The following is a 10692-nucleotide window of genomic DNA, read 5'->3' on the forward strand; positions in this document are numbered from 1 at the left end:
TTCTTCTTACCTTTGATATAGCCTCAATCCTGTCTTATTTGAAAGTTTGTGGTGGATAATATGATTAGGTTTGTCCTATGTATTAAAAATCTAGTACTTATGATTATATAAATCTTTTGTACTTAGATTCGTAAGATCGATTCATGCATCATGCTCGAGCACCTTGCATAATAATTCCCCTTAATAGTGGTTGGGTAAGTAATGTCAATCCCATTCTTGCTCACCTCCTTTATCCTCAAGCTATTCTTATAGTCCTGCCCTAAATTCTACAGGCTATGGCAAAGACCAAGAAAACCGCACGCAAGTCCACCGGACCTCATGGAGTCCCTCGTCACCAGTTGGCACCGCGTAATCATGAGCTTGGTGAAGGAAGTGCCAAGACCCTAGGAGATGAAGGATCTTCAAGCAACCCCGCCAACATCGAGAACCTCAACAAGGAGCTCAACACTCTTCGTCGAGCTCATGCCAAAGATCAAGAGGAGCTGGTGGAAATGCAAAGGGGCATCACCATGACCATGGAGCTGCAGAATGGAGCCTAGACACGAGAGGATGCGGCCAATGAACGCGTCCATAAGTTGGAGTTCTACGTAGAAGACCTGGAGATGGACAATGCCATTCTTCATGAGAATGTCCACCTGCTGTATGCTCAACTTCATCCACCTCATGGGGATGGTGAAGTTACAGATGAAGAAATGATTGTAGCTCCAGGAGAAGTCGAGAATGAAGAAGAGGAGGAGGATCCTGAGGAGTTAGTGTACTTCTCGGATGAAGATGAGGTTTCGTCCGATATGGGCATGGATGCCGATGACTGAGAGCTTGGAGTAGTAATAGTTCCTTTACTGCTTTCCTAGTAAACTAGGGTTGTCTTATGGGATACAAGACATGTAATTTAAATAAGTAACCCTTTGTAGTATGAAACCTTTTAAATGCTTTCAATAAAGAATAATGTAAGTAAACGTGTTTCTCTAACAGATGCCTCGTTCTATCACCCGAACTGGTGCTAGTGGCTCCCATGACGATGATGAGTGCCCAAATCCTCCACCAATGCCTTCGACTATGGTAGATGCCATAGCTGCACTCGTCAACGCAACGGTAGAGAATGCTAGGCTATTAAGGGAATTGGCGCAGAACTAGCAGGCACCATACCCTAATCATGGTCGTCGTAATAATAGAAATGATGAGTCAACCTATGTTGATTTCACTCACACACGTCCACCTATGTTCTCTAAGGCAGAAGAGCCTTTAGAAGCTGACGATTGGCTTAGGACAATAGAGCAAAAGTTTGAGCTGATTCACTGTACCGAGATTTAGAAACCAAGGTTTGCGGCACAGCAACTCCGAGGAGCTGCTGGTGCCTAGTGGGCAAATTTAGTAGCTGTACAGCCCACTGGTCACCAAATCACCTGGAGGGAGTTCAAGGATGCCTTCAGGGCACACTATATTCCAGACGGTGTGATGACCATAAAGTTAGAAGAGTTCTTGGCTCTTAAGGAAGGGGAGCACCCGGTGATGCATTATGTTGGGCGTTTCTACCACCTGTCGCAGTATGCTATTGAGTATGTGAATACTAACAGGAAGAAAAAGAATCATTTTCTTAGAGGCCTGAACACTAAACTTCAGACCATGATGGCAACTTGTGGTAATGCATCTTATCATGAGACAATCAATATTGCTATTGCTTCAGAGGAGAATTATCGCCGACACAAGGAGGCGAAGAAGAAGAAAATAATTGCTTCCGGATCATCGAGTGGAAAGCGTCAGAAGATAGTATACCATCCTCAGAATCATGGCTGTGCACCATTCCGCCCACAACAAGGCCAAGGCAGGCAGCAAATCTTTATTCGCCCTGCAACTAATACGCCTTATACTCATCAAGCACCGTAGCAGCAAAACAATATAAATAATGCAAACCGCAATGCTACTCCCCAGAATCACAATTTTCCATGTCATAATTGTGGTAAACCCAGACACTTTTCCCGAGAATGTCCGTATCCTAGGAAGAACAATCATGATGCACCCAAAGCCCCTATTACTCAAGCTCAGAATCAGTACAAGGGCAATGCTCAGAATAATCAGAAGGGTTAGGCTGAGAAGAAAACTAGAAGGGTCTTCTATACTCAAGTGGAATCTATTTCAGAAGGAGAACCAGTAATGATGGGTATGTTTCCTATTGCTAAGCATCCTGCTATTACCTTATTTGATTCTGGTGCATCCCATACATTCATCAATCGTACATTTGTTGTGAAGCATGGGATAGCTATTGGGGAAACAAAAGAGCCCTATCATATACAGTCACCTGAGGGACGAATCTGTACAAGGGAGGTAGTTCAGCGTGTACCTATTGATTTGGGAGGTTATGAGTTCCCTACCAATATACTGATATTAAAGGATCAAGATATAGATGTGATCCTTGGTATAAACTAGTTAACTCAACACGGGGCTATCATAGATGTCCTGCGTAGAACCATAAGGGTAAATGCACCTGACAGCAAAACCCAACTTCTCATCCAACTTCCCTTTCCTAAGAGTACAGTGGAAACAGTCTGTGCAACTATTGTTGAAGGAGCCAAGAAAATTTTAGTGGTATGTGAGTTTATGGATGTCTTTTCCGATGATCTGCCTGGTCTGCCACCAGACCGAGACGTAGAATTCAGAATTGATCTGAAACCAGGGACAGCACCAGTGTCCAGAAGAGCATATAGGATGCCACCCAAAGAGTTAGCAGAATTAAAAATACAACTACAAGAGTTATTAGACAAGGGTTTCATTCGACCCAGTTCATCACCTTGGGGATGCCCTGCTATCTTCGTGAAGAAGAAGGACCAAACCTTAAGGTTATGTGTTGACTATCGGCCGTTAAATGAAGTCACCATAAAGAATAAATACCCCTTACCCCGAATTGATTTGCTTTTTGATCAACTTGCGGGAGCTAAGGTGTTCTTGAAGATAGACTTGAGATCAGGCTATCACCAGATTAAGATCAGACGAGAAGATGTGCCGAAGACAGCGTTTACTACCCGATATGGTCTATATAAGTATCTAGTCATGTCTTTTGGGCTGACCAATGCCCCGGCTCATTTCATGTACCTAATGAACTCAGTTTTCATGCCTGAGTTGGATAAGTTTGTCGTGGTGTTTATTAATGACATTCTCATCTACTCTAAGAGCAAAGAGGAACATGCGGAACATCTTCGTATTGTTCTACAAAGATTAAGAGATCACCAACTATATGCCAAATTCAGTAAATGCACATTCTGGTTGGAGGAAGTATAATTTCTGGGTCATGTGTTATCTGCTGAAGGTATAGCTGTTGATCCGAGCAAGGTAGAAGAAGTCCTTAACTAGAAAGCACCTACAACTGTTCATCAAGTTTGTAGTTTTCTAGGATTGGCAGGGTATTATCGTCGGTTCATCCCTGACTTCTCCAGGATTGCGAATCCAATTACTAGATTGCTGAAAAATCAAACTAAGTTTGTATGGTCAACAGAATGTGAAGAGGCCTTTCAAATATTGAAGAAGTTGTTGACAACTGCACCAGTATTAGCACAACCTGATATCGAGAGGCCATTTGATATCTATTGTGATGCATTTGGAATTGGTATGGGCTGTGTTCTGATGCAAGAAGGCAGAGTCATAGCATACACTTCTAGACAACTCAAGAAGCATGAAGAATATTATCCCACCCATGATCTTGAATTAGCTGTTGTTGTTCATTCACTCAAGATTTGGCGACATTATTTATTGGGCAATATATGTCATATCTATACGGATCACAAAAGTTTGAAATACATCTTCACCCAGTCAGAATTGAATATGAGGCAAAGAAGATGGTTGGAACTTATTAAAGATTATGATTTAGAAGTGCACTATCATCCGGGCAAGGCTAATGTGGTTGTCGATGCCCTGAGTCGCAAGAGTCATTGTCATTGCCTAATTGTAGAACCTATGCAGTGAACATTGTGTCAAGAGTTGGAGCATCTGGATTTACAAATCATAGAACAAGGTTCCCTGTCTAATATTGTAGTTGGGTCCACTATCAAAGATCAAATCATTGCTGCTCAATAGAAAAGTAAGGGCATAGCCCATATTAAGGATAAAGTCAGATCTGGGAGACCAACATGTTTCAAAATTGATGAATCAGATGTCGTATGGTTCAAGGATAGATTGGTAGTACCCAAAAATCCGGAGCTACGAAAGCAGATTCTTGATGAAGCTCATTCTACAAGATACTCTATTCATCCGGGTAGCAACAAAATGTATCATGACCTGAGAAAGAGATATTGGTGGACCAAAATGAAAATAGAAATAGCTCAATATGTAGCCAAGTATGATATTTGTCAAAGAGTCAAAGCGGTTCATATGAAGACAGCAGGTCCATTACATTCATTGCCAGTTCCATCTTGGAAGTGGGAAGATATTTGTATGGACTTTATCGTGAGATTGCCTAGGACATCTGCAGGCTACAATTCAATATGGGTTATTATGGATCGTCTAACCAAGATAGCTCATTTCCTACCAGTCAGAGATAAATATCGAGCGGAGCAGTATGCCAAGCTTTATCTTGATAGAATCTTTAGTCTGCATGGAGCACCCAAGACCATTGTCTCTGACAAAGGGTCATTGTTCATATCCAAGTTCTAGAAAAGTCTATATGAGTCTTTGGGAACTAAACTTATTCGTAGTTCTGCTTATCATCCGCAAACCGATGGACAGACTGAGAGGGTAAATCAAATTCTTGAAGATATGTTAAGAGCATGTGTCCTTTCCTTTAGTGCTAAATGGGATGAATGCCTTCCCTTAGCTGAATTCTCGTATAACAATAACCATCAAGAGAATATTAAAATGGCACCATTCGAAGCACTGTATGGCCGTAGGTGCCAAACACCTTTAAATTGGTTAGAAGCTGGAGAACGTTGGTTCTTTGGACCGGATGTGTTCAAGGAAGCTGAAGAGAAAGTTAAACTCATACAAGCTAATATGAAGGTAGCTCAATCCCGACAGAAAAGCTATGCTGATAAGAGGAGACGACCGCTAGAATTCAAAGTGAGAGATTATGTCTACCTCAAGGTATCACCGATGAAATGAGTTCATCGTTTTGGGATTCGGGGAAAGTTGGCGCCCCGTTATGTCGGTCCTTTTCAGATCCAACAACGATGTGGACTAGTCGCCTATCGCGTCAAGCTACTAGATCACATGTCAGTGGTGCATGATATCTTTCATGTATCTCAGTTAAAGAAGTGTCTTCAAGTACCTGACGAAGAGATCGACTTTGGTGATGTAGAACTAGAACCTGATTTGACTTATGCCGAGAACCCCATTAGAGTCTTAGATCAGAAAGATCGAGTCACTCGTAGACGTACAATCAAGTTCTACAAAGTACAATGGAATCAACACACTGAAGATGAAGCTACTTGGGAGTCCGAGGATTACTTAGAAGAGAACTTTCCTGACTTCTTCGCTTCTATCTAGTTGCAATACCTTGTCTATATTATAACTTGTCTTGTTGTTAACAGAATGGAAAACCCCCTCACTAGCTTTTTGAATAAAGTTATGATGTGTTAGCTTGACACATTTCCTTTTCCATTACTTAGCCTTAAGTTTTAAATCTCGGGATGAGATTTCTTTAAGGGGGAAGGGTTGTAACACCTCTGGTGTTTTGACCTAACACTAAAATTTGACATGTCATCATATGCATTGCAAAGCATTCATAAAGTAGAAAATTTGGAATGCATTCACTAAATAAGGTTTATTTCATAATGTTGTTATTTCATGTGATGTGATTCAAAACTCTAAATAAAGATCATGACCACAAGGGTCAAATTTCATGTGATCATGTGAGGTCATGTGTCATTTGACTCAAATAACCCTAATGGGCCATGTTACTGGTCAAAAATCAAAATTTAAGTAAAAGGAAGACAAATCAAATTTGAATTCAAATTCAAATTATAAAAGTCCTTTTTGCCCCTTTTGACTAATTCAAAATCCATGTGGAATTGGGGTAGAGGCAAAAAACAAAGTTGGAGATTATTTTATGTAGATCAACTTTGGTATTCAAAGTTTTTCAAGTTTACATATAAAATTTGGAGTAATTTTGAAATGATTCAAATGCTCAAATGCACCCCAAATTCAAATTTCAAAATGGAGGCAGAATTTGAAAATATTCCTAGAAGCAAAGTTGTAGAGTTTGAAAAATTGAACAACTTTTATTTTTGGAGATTTTCAACTTCTTTAGAAAATTTAAGAGTAATTTGAAAAATGGACTCAGTGGCAGTTTTGTAAATAGTTCAAAAATCAAAATCCACCTCTCTGCTTGCCGTCGGCGCCACGCGGATGTCGCCGTCGATCAGATTTCGCCGCTTCGTCGTGCCTTGACACGCAGCTGGTGCCGTGGCGGGTCCGTCCGTGCGCTGTCGTCACCGGGCAGTCCCTTCCTGGCTATAAATAGCAACAGTCGCCGCCGTCGTCCCTGTTTTTCTTCTCTGCTCTGCTCCGCCGCTCGCCGTAGCCATCGTCGAGCAGTCTCCGTCGTGCCCAGCTATGCCAACATGATCGCCTCAGCCTTGTGCTTCTCTACAACTTGCTCACGCCGCTTGAGTTGGCCGGAGTCACCCGGCGCAACAGCTTCTTCCCTGAGCCCGGCCGGAGCTCCGCCACCATTGCCTCGACGTGGCTAGGCCATTCCAGACCGCCTCCGCCTTCACCTGGCCCACCGACGTGACCGTGGTGAGCTACTAAACGTGATGTTCACTTCGCTTTTGACTCTACCGCATTCTTGCCGAGGTTACGCCGTGAGCCAACGTGCTCGAGCCGCCATGGCTGGCGTGGAGTCTTCTCTGGTGTACCTTCTGCCATTCCAAGGACGGAGATGGGTTCGTAGGAGTGTGTAGATTATTTGGGTGAGGTCTGCCTCGCCGGAGCATCACCATCGGCGCATTTTGGGGTCGGCTAGTGAGGGCAGCGTCGCCGTGAGCTGTATGAGTCGCTGACGGGTGGGGTCAGCCTGTTAGTGAGAAGGAAGAAGAAGAACAGTGCAATTTTGTATTTTCTGAAATTATGAATAGTGCTGAAACTTGGAATTTGTAGGAAATTCATCATAGCTCCAAAAATTCTGAAATTTTGTGTGTAGCTTCTGTACATGTTCTAGTATGGTTTAAAAATTTGAAACTTGAAATTTGAATAAATTTTTAATGTTCAAATATTTAGTCCATTAATTGATAAATGCAATTTCCATGATTTTTGTAGGTCACTGTATAATTTCAAAAATTATGAAATTTGTTTTGGTACACTAATTTGTCATAAGGAAGCTTACATAAAATTTTCAGGTCATTTGGAACAAGTTAATTTTTGGGCTTAATTCCAAATTAATTCAAAAAAATAAATAAAGACAAACCCTAAGTGTTTGATTAGTGTTGGATCTTGTTTTGGTCATGTTTTGTGACTAGTAGGGTTTCAAGATCTATTTGGTCAAGTCACATGTGTGGTTCTTGGTGGTAGTATTGCAAGTTGGTTTTGTTGGCTTGCAACTGTACCGTGAACGAAAATCGTATTCGGGGTATTTTTACATTTCATGTACCATGAAAGCATCATGTTTACATTATCATCATGTTAAAGCATATGTTATCGTTTCGTGTAGAACCCGAGAGTGAAACGATTCTAGTTGAGCAAATTCTGGAAGAATCCTCGGTTGTCACGGGATTCGGTAATTGTGATACTGATCCGGAACCTGAGATCGTCAACGAAGATAAGCCCTGGTTTATGCATTAAACCCTTACCTTGTTTACTTTGAAAAGTTTATCACCTATGTTACTTATTGCATTAAGTTGATATGTCAAATGTTACCTACTTGATGCATTGCCTACCTTGTTAATTGTTTATCATCCTTGAAGATGTTTTCATTTACAAAGGCGTAGAATGCTTAGTATGCTTTATGGTAGGCTTTCAAAGTAAAAGTTTTGATACGATCAAAGATGGCATACTGGCCAAAGAAAGAAAGAAGATAGAATGAACTAGAGACTAGTCGGGTGACTTATCTTGAATTGAATGTTAGGTAATGTTGCCGACTATGTCGCTTAAAGGCCACTCATTGTGGATCTTCTGAACTAGACACTTTGTAGTACTGGTCACATACTTCGGTAAGCCTACTTCGGCTAATCCGATACTAAGACGAATGCCCACGCACTGGGAGTGGAGAGATGGCGGGAGTAGCGTGTACCCTCGTGGCTGGAATGTGGCCGGATTTGAGGTGTGCTGTGCTCTCGGGTGGCGTAGAGACGGCTTAGTATAGGAGGATCCGGTAGCGAGGTTGATATATGTAAGATTAAGTTCTACATATGTCGTGTGATAAGGAATCCCCAGCTGGGACTTGAATCAATTCGAATTGCCAGTGCTCCGCGGATATGGAGACTCGATTCATTACAGAAGCAATGCAGGACTGGTGAATTACTAAAATATGAGAAAAGAATGGAATGAGAAGGAATGGAATATGGGAAATGTACATTAGTTGAGATAATGAACTAAAAGGACTTAGGGGTAAAATTTGAGAATAGGATAAATATAGTAAGCTTTTGGCAAAGGACTTTGAATTTTGCTACATCCTTACCTTGTCCCAAACCCCTGCATCTCTAAAGTCTTACACCCCGTTACGTCGGGTTAGTCTTGTTGAGTACCTTTGTACTCAGGGTTTGTTAACCCTTGTTGCAGATGAGTTGCATGCGTAGGCTTGTTTTGGTCCCTGCTGCATGACTGTGTTTGAAGTCAATGACGATGAGGAGTGATGAATGACCTTTGAACAAGGCACTAGTTTGTATGATAAATAAAGTTAATGTAATATTATCCCGCTAGTATGGTTGTATGACACTTATGGTATTGTAAGTTTGAAAACAACTGGTTTGTAACTATGTTATCTTAAGACTTCCGCTATCTTTTACTCTGGTATATATTTGAATAAACTGTTATAATCTGCAATGTCTGTGATTGAGATCCTGTTTGAAAAGAGAATCGTGGATTATTCGGGTTTCCCGAGGACACCCGACAGACCTGTTGAGTTGTTGGAAACTCGTGAACGCTATCCGAGGTCTGTCAAGACAACGATAGGTGCACGTGGGCCCGATTCCTTAGGAGGTTCTGCCACACCAAATAACAACGAAAACACTACAGTAGCGTTTTGCCAAAAATTTTGGCATCCAAACTGGCCCTCGGTAGTGGGTCGTTTGGGACACGGTCAATTTACAATGGTACGTATAAGAAACAATATTTCATAGAAAAATACAATATCAGACGGCTACTGAATGCGCAGAGTGTTTTGTACAGGCTGTGTACACAATGTAGTACACCATATATAAACAATAATCGAGCCTTAGGGCGCAGTTGTGCTGAGTCCTCACTTGAACTGCAATTTGCTTGCGAATGTCAAGCCAAAGGTCCAGCCAGCCGGCACCACATTAGTAAATACGAGTGTCTGACCATCTGTGATGGTGACCCTGAACGAGAGCCTTTTCCCACTGAGATACGCCATAGAGTGCCAGTTTGCACCCCAGTTGCGTGCCATGGGCATCCAGTCCGTGGAATCGGAGGTCCTGACATCCATGGATTTGATGGAGCCAGCCCCTGCAACGTTGGTGACAAGCACGAGGTTGAAGTAGTCGTGGCCATTGATCATGAACCTGACTCCACCTCGCCGAACGCATGGAACTCTGCACGCACACCAAGTTTCCATTTACTAATAATAGAGATCGATCATCGAGCGCAAAACAATTCTCCTCGGTCAATTAATACAGACAGAGTATATAATACTGACCTCTGGTAGATGACGGGGATGATGCCGGTGCTGATGTCGCTGCCAATCTTCTCCCAGGCCGGCTGCGCCATGTCGAAGTGCGGGCGCTGCTGATTGCACCACCCGCCGTCGGGCAACGCCGAGTTGGGCGGGCAGAAGTTGGTGGCGGTGACGGTGACCGTGACGCCGGGCTTGCACAACGTCGGGTCCGTCTTGCGGTCGCAGGCGATCTTGTAGCACTGGCCGCAGGACGCGCCGTCGTTGAAGAGCACCGTGCTCAGCGCCGCCGTGCGCGAGCCGTACCCCTGCGAGTACAGGTTCCCGTACCCGCATGCACCGCCCATGGTCCCGGAGGCATCGGCTCCGCCGTAGAACGTCGCGTGCGCCCCCCTCAGCCATCCGGTCGTCGGCGGCGGTGCGTTGGCTGCGACGCCACGGCCAACGCCCATGCGCACTGTGAGCAGAAGCAGAGCTGCCAAAATTGGAGCTGGAGCCATTCCAATCGATGTGAACTACTACTCGCAAACACTACTGTCTAGAGCTGCAACAGGTGTTTGTGTGTTGTGTGTCCAGGCCCGGCCGTTGGAGTGTGTGTGTGTATAGCACACTTTTCCTTTGTTGATGTGATTATCAGATTGTGGGATGTTTAATTGCCTGTGATGTGCAGGAGTATAAATAGCCTTTTGTACGTAATCTCTACTCAATTGGTGGCTTGAGGTTGAGGATTATATAAACTGAAGGAGGAGGCAGGCAGGGAGGATGTAGGCGCTATAGCGTGCACATGCGCACGGCCGCGCCGCCGCGCCGTGGCCGCTTGACGGCGAAATCTGACGAATAGAAAAGAAATGCAGGCGCAGACACGTTCGCGCCACACCTGCTTTCTCATCTCGCTACCTCAATCGTCCGTCGGCTCATCT

The 10692-nt window shown here is 43.4% G+C and overlaps 1 protein-coding gene across 1 annotated transcript; it reads right to left on the bottom strand.

Annotated features, from left to right (window-relative positions):
* Nucleotides 1-9379: 9379 nt before the first annotated feature.
* On the bottom strand, nt 9380-10397 carry LOC136471607 (expansin-A24-like). The gene is made up of 2 exons (XM_066469355.1): nt 9797-10397; nt 9380-9692 (listed from the first exon to the last, which is right to left on the bottom strand). The coding sequence occupies exons 1-2, from the start codon at nt 10270-10272 to the stop codon at nt 9380-9382; spliced, it is 789 nt and encodes a 262-aa protein (XP_066325452.1). The 5' UTR covers nt 10273-10397.
* Nucleotides 10398-10692: the final 295 nt, after the last annotated feature.

Source organism: Miscanthus floridulus, chromosome 8 (assembly GCF_019320115.1).
Source record: "Miscanthus floridulus cultivar M001 chromosome 8, ASM1932011v1, whole genome shotgun sequence".
Classification (NCBI taxonomy): Eukaryota; Viridiplantae; Streptophyta; class Magnoliopsida; order Poales; family Poaceae; genus Miscanthus; species Miscanthus floridulus.